Here is a 21,562-nt window from a genome sequence, read left to right as displayed (position 1 = left end):
TCCAGCTTGAAAAGATAAAATTCTATGGCAATATCTTTATCAACCTTTTACAGTAGGAAATGTAAATAATCGCGAATGCCGATAAAAACGTCAAGGTGCCAATTGTAGAATCATTCCTACAATACCTAAATCAACTTAGGTACTGGTATATTAAGCCATTAAGGCTGGCATATTAAGGATTTTCTTGGCCTAAAACACTGGCACCTAGGGTAGGCATCTACCCACACCTAACTCAGTCAATGCCCAAACTCCACCCCAAATCCACCCCTAACTATGCCTACTTGCCGGTTGGAGCCTCAGTGTAGACGTCTACATCAAAGTTGTAGGCGCCTATCAGCTAATTAGTTTTTTTAATTGTTTTCTTTATTGGCACTTTTAATTATCAGTGCCAATTAAGTTATTCATATAGGTGTGAGGCCAAGATGGCATCTGAGGAGGCTCCCAGATCACTGAAAGAAATTTAAATTTCCTTGCCGAGTTTTCTTCTTTAATAATGCCTAAGTATAGAGGGAAACGGGGGGAATTTCCGTCTCCCCCCTGCAACCTCCTCACCATGACAACCAGCAATAACTGCTTATGCTGTACCTGTTATATTGGGTGAATCTACTGTCAGGCAGAGGAAGATACTTGTTCTGGACAACAAAATTTTGTTAAGCCCATTGGGACCGACTACTCCTCCACCTTCCAGAATGGTGCATGAGTTGTGGGCACAGCAGCAGGAGGCATCGGGTGTTGATTCATCGATGGCTCTGCCGGCATTACCTTTGACCCTGGAAGAGATTTGGACAGCAGTCGGAGCGTCGAGAGGAATGGCACTGCTGCCAGTATGCTGCAGCAGTGGTGAGACAGAGGAACCTAAAGAAGATCAAGCTTCACTTCTTGGAGCAATTTCGGCTAGTTTAGCCATCACAGGCCCCTTTCAAGCCACTAGTGAAGCCAGCAGTTGTGAATATGGAGGCACTGTGGGGAGCCATTGAGAGCTTATTACACTGGATATGCTCTTGTTTATGTCTTCTGTTAATGATTCTTCCACCCAGATGAAAACTGTTGAGGAAAGAGTTCAACAACACTTTGCTGCAATGCACTCTATAGAAAAGTTGATCCCTGAAGTGAACCAATAGACTGGAGATAAACATTTACTAATAAGGAAGATAGAAAATCTGGAAATAAGTAATTTCACCTCATTCCCTGAGGAAAGTTCTGAAATGGAGCTCATATCGGAAGAGGTGGTGCTGCAAGATAAGTTTAATACTTTTGTATATCACATTTAATAAGATAAAAATAAGATAAACAAGACAAAAATAGAGTATTAAAGGATAGATATGACAGATATTGAAGTTGGATCAATGAGGATTGCAGCCTGGTTAGGTTTAAGCTACCTGATGGGCAGTCTGAAGATCCTTCATTTCTAATGTATCCCTCTTCCTTTAAAGGCTATACTATTTGTTATGGTATATGCCATGGAATGCTGCTGCTATTTGGGTTTCTGCTAGATACTTGTGACTTTATTGGCCTCCAATAAGATGGGATACTGGGCTAGATGGACCCAGTCTGGTCCGACCCAGTAAGGCTATTCTTATGTTCTTAGTTTGGAAATTGTATTATATTAATCCAGCTAAGAATGAAGAAGTTCTGGGAGAAGAACCTGGTGAATTGAATGTCTCAGGGATCCTAGATTCATCTCAAGTGGAGGTCACGAGTAGAGCTACTTTACTTGTGACCTTTGTGTTTGTTCAGGGTATAGAAGCCATTTTAAGACTGTCTTATAGATCTGGTGTTAAGAAGTGCAGTGTTTCCTGATGTTCTAAATGGATGCAACTTGGAAGAAATTTCTGGCCTTTAAGTCAGTCAATTTTGAATTTGGGAACAACCTTCCAACTGCACTTTCCATGTAAATGTTTTATTTCTTATCAAAATAATAGATATGTATTCTATGAACCAGTACAGTTACAATCTGTCCCCAATAATGCCACCTAGATTTTGGGTCCTTTAAAGAAAACAGGGTATCCTTCGGTATTTTTTTTTACGCTTTCTCTTAGATTATTCCAACTTCCTTTGGAATTTTGTTCTTGGCTTCCTCTTTGAATGTGGACTGTGTTAAGTAAAAAAATTTTCTTATATATTTTTTCTTATATATATATATATATATAGTATATATTTCTCTATTCTTGTTCATAGTTTATTCTTTGATGTAAAAAAATTTTAAGGCAAATAAAAAAACCCCAAAAAGTAAGCCCCTAGGTCAGTGGGCACCCTGATTTTGGTACACAACTGAAGATGCCTTTTGTAGAATCAGGCTCTTGCTGCCTGCAAAATAGGTAGCAGTAACTGCTCATGTGGTCATTTTTTAAAAATGGCCACCTGCTAATGGCGCCTTTTCACTTGTGACGTCATTACATAAGAAGACATTTGAACGTTAAGCCATACCGATGTAATGTCATTCCTGGCACTTTCAGCAATTGGTGGCGATGCTGGAAAGCTTCCTTGGAAAAAAGATCCAGATACAGTGGTGCCTCGCATAACGGACGCCTCGCACAGCGAACGCTGCGCACAACGAACTTTATGTCTTGATCCGTACAACGAACTTCGTTTCACACAACGAAGTCGCCCGAGCTGCATCCTTCCGCGCAGGCACTGCGCTTAACTGCCCTCTCTCCGCCTGGTTCCCTCTTGCCCCCCCGACTCCCCGACACGATCGGGGCAAAAAGGAGCTCAAGCCCTCTTGCCCCGCCGATTCCCCAACTCCCCACACAATATCGGGCCAGGAGGGAGCCCAAGTCCTCCTGGCCACGGCGACCCCCTAACCCCACCCTGCACTACATTACGGGCAGGAGGGATCCCAGGCCCTCCTGCCCTCGACGCAAACCCCCCCTCCCCCCAACGACCGCCCCCCCCAAGAACCTCCGACCGCCCCCCCAGCCGACCCGCGACCCCCCTGGCCGACCCCCACGACACCCCCAACCCCCTTCCCCGTACCTTTCTGTAGTTGGCCGGACAGACGGGAGCCAAACCCGCCTGTCCGGCAGGCAGCCAACGACGGAATGAGGCCGGATTGGCCCATCCGTCCCAAAGCTCCGCCTACTGGTGGGGCCTAAGGCGCCTGGGCCAATCAGAATAGGCCCGGGAGCCTTAGGTCCCTCCTGGGGGCGGGGCCTGAGGCACATGGGCCCAACCCGACCATGTGCCTCAGGCCCTGCCCCCAGGAGGGACCTAAGGCTCCCGGGCCTATTCTGATTGGCCCAGGCGCCTTAGGCCCCACCAGTAGGCGGAGCTTTGGGACGGATGGGCCAATCCGGCCTCATTCCGTCGATGGCTGCCTGCCGGACAGGCGGGTTTGGCTCCCGTCTGTCCGGCCAACTACAGAAAGGTACGGGGAAGGGGGTTGGGGGTGTCGTGGGGGTCGGCCAGGGGGGTCGCGGGTCGGCTGGGGGGGCGGTCGGAGGTTCTTGGGGGGGGGGCGGTCGTTGGGGGGAGGGGGGGTTTGCGTCGAGGGCAGGAGGGCCTGGGATCCCTCCTGCCCGTAATGTAGTGCAGGGTGGGGTTAGGGGGTCGCCGTGGCCAGGAGGACTTGGGCTCCCTCCTGGCCCGATATTGTCGGGGAGTTGGGGAATCGGCGGGGCAAGAGGGCTTGAGCTCTCACTGTAAAATTAGACTCTACTTAGTCTATCTTTAAATTTAAAAAATGTGTGTTGTTTTAAAAAACAATTATGTTTTTAGATGTATCTAAATAAAAATAATAACCAAAAATTTATCTTTTTTTATGTCATCTTAGCATATTTTATGCTACAGAACGAATTATTTTTTTTAACATGTATTGTTATGGGAAAACGCGTTTCACATAACGAACTTTTCGCATAACAAACTTGCTCCTGGAACGAATTAAGTTCGTTGTGTGAGGCACCACTGTAGCTTGGATTCTGGATTGAGCTTCAGTTAGTTGGTGAGTCTAAGTTGGGACGACTTCCTCTTTTATTGCTTCATTGGAGAAGTTGCTTTGCCCTTTCCCTCGAGACACCTCATTTGCGAAACAGGGCTACTGTTGGGTCGGTCTGGTGAAAACTCTTGTGAATGAAAGGCAGCTGAATTGGGCTTATTTATAACGAAGTACTTTTATTCCTCCATTTTGGATCTGTGGTTATAAATACGTAACTGCAGGAGTTTTGTTTTTGACACGAAGGTGACTATTTTATGGATGGGACATGTTGTTTACCAAATTTAATGGATGCAATATTCTCTGAGGTCTCTCGTTCTGTATTTTCTGTGGTTTTTATGTGGAAGAGATACTGCAGATGTCCTTTGGCATAGTTGTTTAATATATAAGTTATTGATTTTCCTGTTATTTATATAGTAAGTTCTATTAAGTTTGGAGGGTAGAAGGTTGACTATGCATGCTAGGATCGGAGCATCAATTATATCTGTGGCTGGCGTAGAACTATGGAATGCCTTGCCTGGTATCCTGCAGTTTTGTATGGAGAGGATGAATTTTAAGAAAATGCTGAAAACTCAATTATTTATTTGCCAATGCCTTCTTATGCTGAGGTATATTTCAGTTGATAATCGCCTTTTAGAATTTTTTTGACAACAATGTATGATTTAAAGATTGCTTGTATTTCTCAATTGATTGAATTTGTGCTCTATCCCTGTTATAACAGGGACGATTAATGATGTTGTTTAGACATGTCTATGTTATATGTGATAATCGTAGGGAAACAAGATTTTATGTATGTGACATGGAAACCGCATAGTTGTATGCGGTATATAAATTTTTAAATAAAAAATTATTGGAGAACTATTTCAACATGAGCACATGGCCACATGGAAAATATTAGAAAAAAGACATTTTTATGGTTGTGGAAAAATGGCCTTAGCACAGAAGAAAGGTACCCATGAGGGCCGCTAAGGCCACTTTATACCACAAAGCTACCTCAAACATAGGCGGAGGAAATGCAGGCCAGGGTTTTCGAGCTCTACATTTCCGACACCTCTGTATGACGTGAATCACATCTATGGCACGCTTACTTTGATGTTAGGCATCCTTAGGCGACACCATAAGCACGATCAAGGCGCCGGGTTTGAGGCATCCTCACCTGCGCAGAAGTAACGACTTAGCTTCGCCTTTTGTTATTAATCCACGAGTATTTATGTCGGGATCTTTAGGGATCCCTGAGGAAGACAGCATTGTCGAAACAACGGACCGTGTTGGGTCCATCGCTCCCAACGTTTTGGGTCCTAGACATATTTTATGTGGATTATTAAACGGTACTTTTAAATAAAGCCTGCATCTTGAACATCACAATCTCCACAGCTGGACCTCCATTTTCCGTGGAATTAAGGGCTCCTTTTACTAAGGTGCGCTAGCGTTTTTAAGCGCACGCAGGAAATTACCGCGTGCTACACCGCTAGAGCTAATGCCAGCTCAATGCTGGCGTTAGAGTCTAGCGTGCACGGCAATGTAGCATGCGCTATTCCGTGCGTTTAAGCCCTAGCGCATCTTCGTAAAAGGAGCCCTAATGGTCAATTTTTGGCTTGTGTGAATATATGACCAATGAGAGACCAGAAACAATGGCCATTGTTTCTGGTCTCTCGTTTGTCACTCTCAATCTGCTGGCCTTGGCATCCTCTGCATTCCCACATCCTTCATCCTCTTATTAAAATTCACCATCATAGCACTCTATTGAGTATTTATAACCACCATAATCAGCTTTTGGTTATTTTTAGCCTTAAATTAGCATTTACCTGGTTGGCATCACAGTCGCTCTCGGGCTATGTTATCTTCATCTCATAATATAGTCAACTCCACCTAACAGAATGTTGTTTTTTTACCAAGTTTTTCCAAGTTTTATTAGGATTTTATTTACCGCCTATCAAGGTTATCTAAGCGGTTTTACAATCAGGTACTCAAGCATTTTCCCTGTCTGTCCCGGTGGGTTCACAATCTATCTAACGTACCTGGTTAAGCGCACGCTTCAGTTATTGGCACCCTACCACCATGGTCCTGTTGTTTTTTGTTGTTTTTTTTTTACATTAACGTCAATGGACGTAAATTCTGGATATTTGCAATTCATAAGCACATAATCCACTTATGTGTTACGTTCACTCCGGTTAGATGCAATCGTTGTTCTGACTGGGAATGGGCTAGGCTTCACACGGCAGCTTAAGCGCTGGGACAGCTGGGAAGGCGAGTGCTCCGCTTCCACTCAAGCTGTACTTTAGGCTCCAGCCTGCCCACGCGCCATATTTAAAACTGAGCTGGCTTAACTACAGCCTTCCCCTCCCCCTCCCCCCAGTCCTATTAAGCGCACACTCTGTTTAAACGCACGTGGTGACCCGGTCCGAAGGGTGTGCACTTAAGCGGAGTCGACTATGCTACTCTTTATACTTACATCATACTTAACCAATTACTTTTAGGACCCCTGAGGAAGGCGTGTTGGCCGAAACACGGACCATGTAGGGTCTGGTAATAGATGTGGACAATCAGCTTGGATTTGTATTTGTGTTTATCAGTTTTTATTGTGAAGAGTGACAAATAAATCATCTTTCAGAACATCCCCATCCACAGTTTTTGGCTTTTATCGTTTGGATTGTTTTTACTGTGGAACATTGGGTCTTCTGTTTTTTTGCTGTGTGGTACGTCTCTCCCGATGCCCACACTGACTGTGTACGCTTCAGTTTCCAAGTGTCTGCTAATCCAGAGCAATTGAACTAGACACATGTCACTGTGTCCTACTGCCTTAGTCTTCTGTTTCTTGTTGTTAATTGTTATGTGTCTTGTTTGCTGGGCTCCTTGGGGGAGGAAGGGCTATACATCGAATTAAATCAATAAATAAGAATGTGTTTCAAGGTTTCTGGTGAAGATGAACGGAATTTAAAGCAGTTTATCATGAAAATTCGCCCATACTGAGCTCTGGTCTATTAAGGTGGATCCAGGAGATGTACTGTGTGAGGGAAGTTTAATGTACCACCTATCTTCTGAGTGTTACTACTGCTAGTCTAATTAGTGGTATGTTTGTTAAGGAAATATCACACTTGACATCATGGACTTAATTAATCAAAGATTTGCATTTTCATGTTAGTTGTACGGCCGTACCTTCTTTAACAAGTGGTTCAATCGCATCAACAGAGTACACTTCTCCCTCGCTATCCGTGGGGGATACGGGCAGAGCCGGACCGCGAATGGCGAAAAACCGCGAATATCCGGCTCTGACCCACCCCTCACCTCCCTGCCGCTTTCCCGGCCTTACCTGGTGGTCTAGAGGGCTTTCGGGGCAGGAGCGATCTTCCTGCGCCCTGCAGATCGCCATTAGGAAATGGCTGTGGGGAGTTCCCGTCGTAGTCTCGAGAGACTACGGGAACTCACAGCAGCCATTTCCTCATGGTTCAATAGATAAGGATCGAGTTTTCCACCATTAGGCTCTGCCAAAACGGGAGAACAAGAAGAGAGCAAACTCCTAGCGTTCTGGACTTAAATAGGAGTATTAACTTTTCCCCACCTCTTGTTCTGCCCCGTGATCCCAACTAATCAATGTCCTTCCTAGCCATTGTTTGCTTTAAACCAGTGGTCCCCAACCCTGTCCTGGAGGAACACTAGCCATTCAGGTTTTCGGGATAGGCCTAATGAATATGCATGAGAGAGATGTGCATCTAATGGAGGTTTCAGGCATGCAGTCTGCCCCCATGCATATTCATTAGGGCTACCCTGAAAACCCGACTGAATTTCGGCCCTCGAGGAGGGACTTTGAGACCCCTGAGCTAATGACACAGCAGATAAGAGGGTGAAATTAGGGCCTTTTGCCTCTCTCCATAGTAGTGATATTGTGCTGGGACCGGACCCCCTCTTCCTTTTTTTGCATAGCAGTTGTATCCTAGGAAAAAGCTTGATTCAGAGCCTTATTTATCAGAGAGATTAATTACCTGGCACAAAAATAAGAATGCTAAAGGATCCTTTTGCTAACATGTGGCAAAGTTATGCAGTGACTGCATGGTTACTACCTCAATTACCATACGGTAAATGCAAAGCATCTGTGTTAACTGGGGGCTGTGCCCAGTATCTGCTCGTGCAGTTAAGACCGAGACAATGGGCTCCTTTTACTGAGGTGCGTTAGGGCCTTAACGCGTGGAATAGCGCAAAAGCTAAATTGCGCGCGCTAGACCTTAGCGCCAGCATTGAGCTGTCGTTATTCTAGAAGCGTACCGCACAGTGTAGCACCTGGTAATTTCGTGCATGCGCTAAAAACACTAGCGCACCTTAAGGAGCCCAATGTATTTACCACACGCTAAGTACATGACAGATATCATGGATGCCTTTAACGCCACCTGTTGAGGTCGTGGTAAGTGATTTGCATGGATGGCTTCATTAACAGTAAAAATGCAATGAGTTAGTGCTCCCTAATTGCAATATGCCGTCCAATACCCATCTCTTGCCTATTCCACCCTATGCAGCTAAAATGGGAGTTAACATGCACTAAGTGTGAAGCCTCTGTGTTAACTGTTAGCATGTCTATGTGCTAAATTTCCACGTTAGTAGGCTAACGCCTTTTTTTTTTTTTTTTTAGTAAAAGACCCACTGAAGATACTCGTAACATGAGAAATACTGAACAGTCTAGTACTGCTCCATTTGTCTATTGACCGGTATCATTTTGAAACGTTAAAAATGCAGAGATATTTGCAGACTTTCGCAACCAATCAGATTAAATCCCAATGTGAAATTGGAGAAAGAGATGATGGTTACTGCGGATGGGCCGACTAGATGGGCCATTTGGCCTTTATCTGCCATCATGTTTCTCTGTTTCTATTTAGTGCATGTATCAAGATAATGAAGGGAACAGACTTAGTAGATAAAGACAGGTTGTTCACCCTCTCCAAGGTAGAGAGAACGAGAGGGCACTCTCTAAAGTTGAAAGATGATAGATTCCGTACAAACGTAAGGAAGTTCTTCACCCATAGAGTGGTGGGAAACTGGAACGCTCTTCCAGAGTCTGTCATAAGGGAAAACATCCTTCAGGGATTCAAGACAAAGTAGATAAGGACAGGTTGTTCACCCTCTCCAAAGTAGCGAGAAAGAGAGGGCATTCTCTAAAGTTGAAAGGGGATAGATTCCGTACAAACGTAAGGAAGTTCTTCTTCACCCAGAGAGTGGTGGAAAACTGGAACGTTCTTCCAAAGTCTGTTATAAGGGAAAACACCCTTCAGGGATTCAAGACAAAGTAGATAAGGACAGGTTGTTCACCCTCTCCAAAGTAGCGAGAACAAGAGGGCATTCTCTAAAGTTGAAAGGGGATAGATTCCGTACAAACGTAAGGAAGTTCTTCTTCACCCAGAGAGTGGTGGAAAAATGGAACGCTCTTCTGGAGGCTGTTATAGGGGAAAACACAAAGTTTCAAGACAAAGTTAGACAAGTTCCTGCTGAACCGGAACGTACGCAGGTAAGGCTAGACTCAGTTAGGGCGCTGGTCTTTGACCTAGGGGCCGCCGCATGAGCGGACTGCTGGGCACGAGGGGCCACTGGTCTGACCCAGCAGCGGCAATTCTTATGTTCTTACGTTGTGCAAAGTCAGAATGCATCGGATACTAAGGATCTGTTTGTCAGTGGTTTATGCACCTGTTGGGGAGAGCTTCAATGGCTTAAATGGGCTGGAGTAAGTCTTAACAAAGATTTCGGCAGTTGGAACCCAAGCACAGTACCGGGTAAAGCTTTGGATTCTTGCCCAGAAATAGCTAAGGAGAAAAAATAAAAAAATTTAAATTGAATCAGGTTGGGCAGACTGGATGGACCATTCGGGTCTTTATCTGCCGTCATCTACTATGTTAACATAATTTCAAAGGGTAATGAGGTAAAACTGTGCAAAATGGTTGTTTTTAAGTTTTGCTTTTTTTTTTTTTCTGGAAAGGACTTTCTGCCTTGGTTCTCCTGTCTGAATTTTTCTTTTCATCTTTTCTGTCTTATTTCCTGTTCTTGCCTTGGAGAAGAAGGGGTACACACCGAGGAACTGGACAGTGAACTAGGTAAATTCATTCCTCTAATACCTTTTTGATGTGTGGGTTGGACCAGTTGGTTGCCCAACACGTTCGTGATGCATCCAGCCTTTGACTTTCAGAAATACACGAGGTGCAGAGTTTTAAAGTTACAAAATATACTGTTTCGAAAGGATTAGGAATAGTATGGAAATTAACTTGCAAAGCATTTAAAATTTTTCATTTCCTCTATGTCTATATCTTTTAAAATATAATACATTAAAAAATAATATTGATTACAGGTATCAGTGTTGGGCTGCCTTAACGTCTTTAATCGGACCGATGGGAAGGAGAGGGCACAGGCATATTAAACTGATACGTTTCCATATTATATGGTATAGTATGTATGGGGGCTATGACTGCTGGAGCGTCTGGCGAGTGATTGTTGTGATTTGAGGCCGGTTGTTTGAGGTTTGCTTGGGGGGTTCCATATTCTCTAAAATGTCAATTGCGTTGGACACCCAACCGAGGGCTTCTTGTACTTTGTCTCATTGCTGCCATGTTTTTACGCTTGTTGATTTCCTGGCCTCTTTTACCCCGTTATTATTGGCCTCTCTCTTGGTTGTATGTGCCTTTTACAATTGCTAATAAAGATATTTAAAAAAAAAAAAAAAAGAACAGTGATGAACGATGTGTTTTTTTAGCAGTATTGAAATGCTATGCAGTCTTTTCCTTGTCAATCTAGTGTAACCGTTTAGCTCACAGAATTGGTAGAGCCATATAATTGGCGTTCTACAATCACGTCAAGGCTGATATTGCTGAAGTGTTTATAAATGCGGGTGGTGGTGTTTTGCTGGAGTTCCATATATCCAAGAGACTTAAGCACCTTTTTTTTCCTTAACATCCTTCCTGTGTGGAGTTCGTTGCCCTTCTGTGGATGAATGTGGCGGAAGCAATCAATAAATAGTGATTGCAGACGTTGTAGTTTATATGTGCTTGGTGGAGACAGGAGGTGGGACATCAAGCACTCCATCTCACATTTCCACAATTTAAACAAATGGTATATGGTTAAAGCAGAAGAAGATGTGTTCCTAGCCTTGCATTTTGTTCTGTGCATGTAAGTTATGCATACTGCTGTGAATACAGGGGTAGGTTCTATAAATGATGCATAAAGTTGCACATTATTCTGACATCTTATGCATTAGAGAATGGCACGTTGACAAAATTCATCACCGTCCCAGCGGATAACCGCAGGAAATAATCCCATGTCATTTTCTAGTTTCTATCTCAACCTCAGTCCTTCTGCACCAGCATTCTTCAAAGCAAAGCTTGCGGGTCAGTGGTTGTGGCCATTCATACTCTGATTCTTATGTGAGCCAAGGATAATGAAGCCATTGTGACATCACTGATGGGATTGGCTCTTAGGCACTGGTGGAATGAGGCATTATGACATCACAATATCTGCTCTGGATACCAGAGACTGTCATTCTGTAGTGTCTGTTTCAACCTCAGTCCTTCTACACCAGCATTCTTCAAGGCAAAGCTTGCGGGTCAGTGGTTGTGCCCAATTATACTCTGATTCTTCCTCTCTCCTTAAAGAATGACATGAAGATGGTTTCCTGCGGTTATCCACGGGGACGGGGAACGGTGATGAATTTTGTCACCGTGTCATTCTCTATTATGCATCTAAGCTGTCTAAAGAGCCAAATAGCCCCAACAGTCGGCCAGAAGAACTAACAAATCGATTCTGGAAGAGATCAAACCGGCTATGTCTTTTGAAGCCCAAATGATGAAATTATGACCGTCTTATTTTGGTCATTCTGTCAGAAGAAGCAGATTAGAGAATGACACGGGGACAAATTTTTCCCCGTCCCCGTGGGAACTCATTTTTCCCGTCCCCGCAAGTTTTGGCGTTGTCCCTGCCCCATTTCTGTAAGCTCTGCCTGAACTGCACAAACCTCGAACACTTAACGATTTTAAAGCATTTGAGGCTTGTGCGCAGGAGGACAGAGCTTGCAGGAATGGTTGCAGGCACAGGAAAAGAACTTGCAGGGACTGGACGGGAAAATAAGTTCCCGCCGGGATGGGGGAAAAATTTGTCCCTGTGTCAATTCTCCAAAACAGATCATTGGCGGAAGACATGACGTTTGGGAAGATCAGAGGAACCAGGTGAAGATGGCTGCTGAAAACAACCATGGGGATGACGCTGGAGGTCCTTACCAGACTAGCACAAAACCAATTTTTTTTTTAGATCTATAATTCATCAAGTCGCTAGTATTCGAACATGAAGGTGATGGCAACTGACTATCAATTATCGTCGCTGATTTTGGATATGCGCATGCATCTTGCTAAGCGTTATTCTATAAAGATCTGCATACTAATCTTATTAGTGTGCAACTCAAAAGGGGGCATGGCCATATGAGAAGGGTGGTTTCGGAACGTTCATTAAAGATGTGTGCAGTGTTACTGAATTCCGAGGCTCCTAATGTACATGCCAGGATCTACGCCAGGTTTCATAGTAACATAGTAAACGATAGCAGATAAAAGACCAGCCAGTAGCTGCATGCATTATAAATTCATGATATTTCTGGGGTATAGACTAGAGAATGACACGGTGACAGAATTCATCACCGTTCCCGTCCCCGCGGATAACCGCTGGAAACCATCTTCATGTCATTCTTTAAGGAGAGAAGGAAGAATCAGAGTATGAATGGCCACAACCACTGACCCGCAAGCTTTGCTTTGAAGAATGTTGGTGTAGAAGGACTGAGGTCGAGATAGACACTAAAGAAGGTATCCAGAGCAGATATTGTGATGTCATAATGCCTCAATCCACCAGTGCCTAAGAGCCAATCAAATCAGTGATATCACAATGGCTTCATTATCCTTGGCTCAGAGTATGAATGGCCACAACCACTGACCCGCAAGCTTTGCTCTGAAGAATGCTGGTGTAGAAGGACCGAGGTTGAAATAGACACTAGAAAATGACATGGGATTATTTCCCGCGGTTATCCGCGGGGACGGGAACGGTGATGAATTTTGTCACCGTGTCATTCTCTAGTATAGACCATAACAATCTGCCTGGTACTGCCCTTAGGTTCCAACTACTGGAGTTGCCGTCAAAGCCTATCCAAGCCATCTCATCATTTGTGGGATACAGGCCATAAAAGTCTGCCCAGCACCGTCCTCGGGCACTAAATTACCGGAGTTCAGTTGTCGAAGCCCTCTCCAGCCCATCTTAAAACTGAATTGATATATACGGGACCACAGACCGTGCCACGTCTGCCCAGTGCCGGCTTTAGTTCTTCAGTTTATACCATTCATTTTCTAAATAGAGATCCTCTGCGTTCTTCCCACACTTTTATGAATTCCCGCATAGTTTTCACCTCCGCCACCTCTCTCGGGAGGCGTTCCAGGCATCCACCACCCTCTCATGACCAATATTGGGCACAGAAATCATCTCTAAGCACTATTATATAAACAGTATGGATTTTTTCAACACCATTTATTGAATCTAGTTCATACGAATGGCACACAGTTTTCCTTTACTATCTTTTAAGGTTTGAGACAAAAAATGTAGCATCTGATTTTATAGTTTCTACCTATTGAAAAATGATTTTGTGATCAGAAATCCTTTGTGTGTTATATTTCACACGGTGCTCTATGTTTTGATGTACTGTATAGTGGGAAAAAGATAGCTAGTATATAATATATACCTGAATCTTACAATGTTTTCTAAATCTGTGAACCCACTCTGTAGATTTAAAATAAAAATTTGAATTAATTAAAAAAAAAAAAATCAATAAACAACTGGACCTGTGGTAGTAAAGTTTCAGTTGTTTCTGAGAGGAGACTACTGGCCAGCTTAATGATCCTATTACAGTGTTGTGCCTTGCCAGCGGGAACCCTGAGGTTCTTTTTAATTCCTGGACCCAGCTTCTCCTCACTGAGGTAGCATTTACAACCCCAGGAGGGAGAGAATCGTACAGTAAATGTCACAATATAACTAGGCCTACTGGTGAGATTCCAGGTCAGTATGCCGCGATGCTGAAGAAAGATGCAGCTTTGCTGCCCTCTACTGAAGACATTGTGTAATAGCTAGATTATACTGGAGAGCAGGTGAAGGAAACGAAGTCCATTTGGTTGTGAATGGGAAGCTCATGGTAGCGTATTGGGGGGCAGATTCCAGCCAGACCCAAAAGAGCGAGAGGAAACTGCCAGACCAAAAGAAAAGAAGATCAATCGGGTCTAAATAGGTTACTTTTTTTTTTTTTTTTTTTAATTAATTATTGTAGAGTTCCCAATCATTTGTAACGCAGACGGATCAAATTTTGGATTGTGGCAACTGTGGCGTAAAACAGAAGGGGGGTCCTTTCACTAAGGTGCGCTAACCGATGTCGTGTGCACTAAATGGTAAGATGCCCATTATATTCTATGAGCATCTTAGCGTGCAGTAAACCGGTTAGCGCACCTTGGTAAAAGGACCCCAAAGTTAGGATTCAGTGTTTTTCATGTGGGTAAGGCTAGACTCAGTCAGGGCGCTGGTCTTTGACCTACGGGCCGCTGCGGGAGCGGACTGCTGGGCACGACGGACCACTGGTCTGACCCGGCAGCGGCAATTCTTACGGTGGGGCGGACTTCTAAAATGCATGCAACGTTTGTAGTTAAGAAGCTAAAATCTCTTGATGGTCCAGAAAGACCAATTACTGTAATATATGAAGGTTGTGAAACTCTACCCATTGTCCGTTTGCCCAAACGTAAGGTTCATAGACAACAATGCGGAAGCCAAAGGCGCGCGCCGACAACTGAGCGCAAGACGGAGGCGCGCGCTGAAGAAAATTACTGTTTTTAGGGGCTCCGACGGGGGGTTTTGTTGGGGAGCACCCCCAGTTTACTTAATACAAATCGCGCCGGCGTTGTGGGGGGCTTGGGGGGTTGTAACCCCACACATTTTACTGTAAACTTAACTTTTTCCCTAAAAACTGGAAAAAAGTGAAGTTTTCAGAAAAACGTGGGGGGTTACAACCCCCCAAGCCCCCCACAACGCCCCCCACAACGCGGCGCGTTCCCCCACACGCCCCCCCCTCCCGTTGGAGCCCTAAAAACAGTAATTTTCTTCGGCACGCACCTCCGCGCTGCGCTCAATTGTCTGCTCGCGCCTTTGTCCCGGCGCGCTTTTGACCTGACACCAAACTTAAATGTATTCATTTTTGTGGTGGTCAGATATGCACAATTGGCTTGCTTAATTATCTATATATTTAAATTAAGTAAGCCAATATATAAGTAATCAAGCCAGAAAATTTCATGCTGACGTATAATTGGATTTGGTTCTATTATAACATAATAATGAAAAAGTGTGTTCAGAAATTTTTTGCTCACTTATATTCCTGTGGAGAAAAATGTGTATCTTTAATTGTGATCAACATACACCAGAGAACACCATGAAAGCAACAAACAGGATACATTTGACATAGCTTCAGTGCAAGATTTATCAATATGAGTTTTTATCTTAATGTGACGCACATTGTAATGTAATGTAATGTAATTTATTTCTTATATACCGCTACATCCGTTAGGTTCTAAGCGGTTTACAGAAAATATACATTAAGATTAGAAATAAGAAAGGTACTTGAAAAATTCCCTTACTGTCCCGAAGGCTCACAATCTAACTAAAGTACCTGGAGGGTAATAGAGAAGTGAAAAGTAGAGTTAGATGAAAAATAAAAATAAAATAAACATTTTAACAAGACAGCATTGATCTAAATACTTTGGAAGGTAGAAGAGAGGAGAGAAAGGAATAGAAGCAGAAGGGGGAGCCGTTGAACAGTAGAATTTTGGAGAAATTTAAATGATAGAAATAGAACAAAACAAAGACAAAAGGCAAAACAATAGATAAGATTAAAGATAAATCATAAGCTGGAAAGAAAAATAAAATAAAACTTTGTCTTCAATCCACGGTTTCAGCGTCAGTGATGAAGTGGAGCAAGTAAGTTTAGGAGGAGATTGACGTTTCCAGAAAGGGCTTCTTCAGGGAAGAGACTTGGCAGACAGTCCCAGGATGCCTATGTCTCCTCCCCTGCGATGTTCTCCCATCCATGCATTCCCTCCCAGACACACTGCCCGTGCCCCAGCCGCTCCAAGGAGGCTGCCCCAGATGAGGCCCACGGTGAATGCAGGATTCTCTCCTCTGCGGGAAATTGATATACATTAAAATTTCTTTTGAAATCTATTGGCCTTAGGCAGGGGAGTTAGGTGGAGAAAACTATCCTTTTCCCATTCCTGTTTTATACATTTGATTTTCCAATAGCTATTTGTCTTTCTTTTATCTCCTTAAAGCAGTATTTCACCATAGCTGCCTAGTGTCAGCTGTGTTGAACCTCATGATAACAATTATTCTGTAATGTTTAAACGGTAACTTAAACTTACTGTTACTTGCTTGGTTGGGGTTTTGGGGGGGGGGGTTTCGGCCTTTTTATATTTTGCAGTCTTTTGACTAGTTTTGAGACTTCACCCAGTTGACAGAGTCTAACTGATGAGAACCAGGGGATCTTTTTATAAAGGTGCAGGAAAAGTGGCCTTGGCACACCCTTAACTCAGGTCTTTCCTGTAGCCGTAAAATGGCCGATTTCCCATTTCCAGCATTAGTGGCCAAGCACCTGGCGCTTGCTGTTGCAGGATGCTTCTTTGTGAAGCAAAGAGAGAGATTTTTAATTTGAACAAAATGAAGCTGCTATATTGAAAGCCCTGATGCACTCACTGCGAAACGCTGGCCGCGTCGCGTATATGAAAGTGGCATGGATGCGAGTTATTCTTTTTAGAGGGAATTCAATATCCACTTCATACTTGGAAAGGAGGAAGGATTTGATCCTGAAAGTTAAGTGGTTTGTTTCATATATTTGCAATTGTACTGCCTGCGATCTGATTTTGAGCGTGTTGGGAAGAAAAACTGATGAGCTATAGGCATAAAATACAATGTTTTTTTATGAGATATGCTTTTTAGTAACTGAAATTTGGGGGGTAGGGGTTATGCCAATGATTGAAGTAGGGGCTGTATGGTTAAGAACATAAGAACTGCCATCTCCGGATCAGACCTTCAGTCCATCAAGTCCGGCGATCCGCACACGCGGAGGCCCTGCCAGGTATACACCTGGCGTAATTTATAGTCCACCATATCTTTATATGCCTTTCTTAAGGAGATATGCATCTAGTTTGCTCTTGAAGCCTAGGACTGTCGATTCCGCAATAATCTCCTCTGGGAGGGCATTCCAGGCGTCAACCACTCTCTGAGTGAAGCAGAACTTCCTGACATTAGTCCTGAACCTGTCCCCCCTTAGCTTCATTACATGTCCTCTAGTCCGTGTCAAATTGGACAATGTAAATAGTTTTTTCTGCTCTATTTTGTCGATTCCTTTCAGTATTTTGAAGGTCTCGATCATATCCCCACGCAGTCTCCTTTTCTCAAGGGAGAACAATCCTAGTGTTATAAGTCTATCCTCGTATTCCAGTTTCTCCATACCCTTCACCAGTTTTGTTGCTCGTCTCTGCACCCTCTCCAGCAGTTTTATATCCTTCTTTAGGTAGGGAGACCAATGTTGGACGCAGTATTCCAAGTGTGGTCTGACCATTGCCCTATAAAGCGGCATTATAACTTTCTCCGATCTACTCGAGATTCCTTTCTTTATCATGCCCAACATTCTATTTGCCTTCTTTGCCGCTGCCGCGCATTGTGCCGACGGCTTCAGGGCCCTATCTATCAGTACACCCAGGTCCTTTTCTTGTTCACTCTTCCCCAGAGTTGCACCTGACATTGTATACTCGTATTCCTTATTCTTATTGCCTAAATGCAATACCTTGCATTTCTCCACATTGAACTTCATCTGCCATTTCTCCTGTTAAACACCTAATAAGGTTATATCTCCATTTGTAAGAACTTATTATTATTAAGTCCATTTGTAAGAACTCTTATTATAAGAACTAGCACCACTGCTGTTATGGTAGGTGGTTTGGGGACAAGTTTCTGGAGGAAAAGTCCAAAGTCTGCTATTGAGACAGACGTGCATGCCCTGGGACCGGTAGCATGGAATCTTTTGTTCTTTGAGATTCCGGAATCTTGTTATTCTTTGGGATTCTGGAATGTTGCTGCTTCCTGGGTTTTTGCAGGTACTAGTGACCTGGATTGGCCACCTTGAGAACAGGCTAGATGGACCATTGGTCTCACCCTTTAAGGATATTCCTAGGTTCTTATGCGTTTGTGTTTATATGATTTTTGACCACTAGTTATTTATTTTTGTATTTTAGTGTTCATACTGTAATGTTGCCGTTAGCACAAGAGTCTTTACTGCCACCTGTTTTGTAGGTTGAAAGGGCTCATGCTAATCACTTAGCATGTTGGCACCAATTGATATCGTAGAAATGCTCACTCTTCACCCCATGCATGACCCCCCCCCCCCCCCATTTTTCAGTGTATAGTATGCACGCACAGAGTGCAAAATTACTTCAGGACACCTTGGCGTGTCCTACAGTAAGCCCTCATACGTTGCACACATCCGGATTCTATAAACACCTTCGAGTTTCAAGACCCCAAAATTTGAAACTGCCTTCCGACCTGCTTACGTCAGACTTCCTCCTATCTTCAGTTTAGGAAGTGCTAAAAACACATCTGTTTTCATTATAGTCTTGCTATGATTCCTACTGTCTATGTTGCCAACCTTATGTAAGCCGCAATGATTCCCAGTTGACATTTGCGGGGTATAAGAAACAATCTGGTTTGGTGCCTAACTCCTAGGTGCTATTCAGAGCAGTTGTCAATCAACCGCTAGGCCTCATTTATAGAATCATGCCTAGCAGTGCCTAAATCAACTTAGGCATCACTAAGCGTCCTAATGGCCTTTATCTGCCTTCATGTTTCTATAGCACGCCTATTCTCTGCCCCTTATCATGCCAACTTAGTAGGTAGGCGTCAGTAGGCGTTGCAAGATGCTGCTCCGAGTTCCATGCAGAACTCTGAATTTGTTTTCTGACTTTTTTTAAAATTAGTTTTTAATGACATGTTCAATTACCACGCCAATTAAGCTCATTAATCAATTTTGAGTTCTGTGCGGAACTCGGCTAAGCGTCTCTCCCCCCCCCCCCCCCAGTCTAGGCCTAGCGGCATCTAACTTGGACACCTCTTATAGAATCAGGCTCACGGCGCTTTACCGCCCCTAGGAGAGGAACAATCAAAATTGAAAAGGACCATGCTGCGTACCAGTACAAAAATGATGGAGCAAATCTCAGTTCTGTATTTAGAATTATTGATTTTTGTTACATGGACGCTTTGAAATTGCATTTTCCATTCAGCTGAGCAGTTCATATATTTTTTTTAGATGGTACTGTTGAGATACTGCTTAAAGGCATATCTAAAACCGAAGAATGTAAGGATATGCTTCAAAGAGATACGGTGGCATTTCGTATAAGATTTATACTGTATTAAACCTCCTCTGTCTCCTCAGCTGAGAATTTTTCTTCTGTGTCGCTTTATCAGTCTAGTGAGTTAGTGTTATGTGAGGCCATTGAACAAAAATACTAAAACCAATGTAACATGGTACAATTTTTTTAAAGACAATACATATAAAAAATAACCCCCCCCCCCCCCCTTTATCAAGCCGCACTACAAAGCGGCACTCGTTAAATGCCAAGCCACACATAGGAATACTTTTAAATACCTACATGGTGTAAATCTGCATGAGTCAAGTCTCTTTCATTTGAAAGGAAGCTCTGGAATGAGAGAGCATAGGATGAAGTTAAGAGGTGATAGGCTCCGGAGTAATCTAAGGAAATACTTTTTTACAGAAAGGGTGGTAGATGCGTGGAACAGTCTTCCGGAAGAGGTGGTGGAGACACAGACTGCGTCTTATTTCAAGAAAGCCTGGGATAGGCGTAGGATCTCTTTGAGGAAGAGATAATGGTTATTGCGGATGGGCAGAAAGGGTGGGCCATTTGGCTTTTATCTGCCATCATGTTTCTATAACTATAAAGCTCTATGACATCACAATGCAAGTGTTAAGAGCCTTAGCCAATAGGGAGAAGAGGAGACAGTGGATGGGCCATTTGGCCTTTATCTGCCATCACGTGTCTCTGTTTCTAGGAATAGAATAGATGGCTCGGCATTTTGCTCACGCTCCTCGGCAGCGCAGCTTGATAAAAGGGTGGAAAGTAAGATGCAAACAAAATTGTGGAAACGATAGTCTTGATGAACAAGTGTTTAATAAAAGTCTTCACAAATAAAGGCAACACAGGCAAAACCCCCCACAGTACCGTATTTTCACATAGATAACGCGCACCCGTGTAAAACGCGCACACGGGTATAGCGCGCAAAAAACACAAATTTATGTACAGAAATTTTTATATACCGCGCACACCCATATACCGCGCATGCTGCCCGACTCTCCCGTCGCCGCCTGACTCTCCTTTCGCCCGCCCCGACTCTCCTCTGGCCACCCCGACTCTCCTTTCGCCCGCCCGACTCTCCTCTCCCCCTTGAAGTCCTGTCCCCACCCTGAAAGCCTGATGCCCCCCCCCCGACGTCCGATTCACCCCCCCCAGGACCGCTCGCACCCCCACCCCGAAGGACCGCTCGCACGCACTCGCACCCGCACCCCCACCCTGAAGGACCGCTCGCACCCCCACAGCCTCCCGACCCCCACATCATGTAGAAGCTCCTACCGGTGTCCTGCTGCTTCCTCTTAGCGGTCCCGACTCCCCGACACGATCGGGGCAAGAGGGAGCTCAAGCCCTCTTGCCCCAGCCAACCGCGGCACCCCTGACACGATCGGAGCAAGAGGGAGCTCAAGCCCTCTTGCCCCAGCCAACCGCGGCACCCCCGACACGAGCGGGGCAAGAGGGAGCTCAAGCCCTCTTGCCCCCCCGACTCCCCGACACGATCGGGGCAAAAGGGAGCCCAAGCCCTTTTGCCCGGCGACTCCCCAACTCCCCGACAATATCGGGCCAGGAGGGAGCCCAAGTCCTCCTGGCTCTTGCGACCCCCCCCCCCCCCCGCTAGTTGTTCGGGCCAGGAGGGAGCCCAAACCCTCCTGGCCACGGCGACCCCCTACCCCCACCCCGCACTACATTACGGGCAGGAGGGATCCCAGGCCCTCCTGCCCTCGACGCAAACCCCCCTCCCCCCAACGACCGCCCCCCCCAAGAACCTCCGACCGCCCCCCCAGCCGACCCGCGACCCCCCTGGCCGACCCCCACGACACCCCCACCCCCCTTCCCCGTACCTTTGTATAGTTGGCCGGAGAGACAGGAGCCAAACCCGCCTGTCCGGCAGGCAGCCAACGACGGAATGAGGCCGGATTGGCCCATCCGTCCCAAAGCTCCGCCTACTGGTGGGGCCTAAGGCGCCTGGGCCAATCAGAATAGGCCCGGGAGCCTTAGGTCCCTCCTGGGGGCGGGGCCTTGGGCACATGGTCGGGTTGAGCCCATGTGCCTCAGGCCCCGCCCCAAGGTGGGACCTAAGGCTCCCGGGCCTATTCTGATTGGCCCAGGCGCCTTAGGCCCCACCAGTAGGTGGAGCTTTGGAACGGATGGGCCAATCCACCCTCATTCCGTCGTTGGCTGCCTGCCG

At 45.0% G+C, this 21,562-nt stretch overlaps 1 protein-coding gene across 28 annotated transcripts in view; it reads left to right on the top strand.

Moving 5' to 3' along the window:
• MAGI1 (membrane associated guanylate kinase, WW and PDZ domain containing 1) overlaps positions 1 to 21,562 on the top strand; it is a 466,555-nt gene that overhangs the window by 298,050 nt on the left and 146,943 nt on the right. For 16 of the 28 annotated variants that reach the window (XM_033926024.1, XM_033926026.1, XM_033926025.1 and 13 more), the window contains exon 7: positions 9,964 to 10,002. The exons of 4 other annotated variants lie outside the window; for them this stretch is intronic. In XM_033926024.1, the coding sequence (XP_033781915.1) occupies positions 9,964 to 10,002 (39 nt within the window). The remainder of the gene's footprint in view (positions 1 to 9,963; positions 10,003 to 21,562) is intronic. 8 more of the 28 variants (XM_033926035.1, XM_033926039.1, XM_033926032.1 and 5 more) reach the window with 1 other exon arrangement.

Source organism: Geotrypetes seraphini, chromosome 17 (genome assembly GCF_902459505.1).
Source record: "Geotrypetes seraphini chromosome 17, aGeoSer1.1, whole genome shotgun sequence".
Taxonomy (NCBI): Eukaryota; Metazoa; Chordata; class Amphibia; order Gymnophiona; family Dermophiidae; genus Geotrypetes; species Geotrypetes seraphini.
This window is presented reverse-complemented; position numbering and strand designations above follow the sequence as displayed.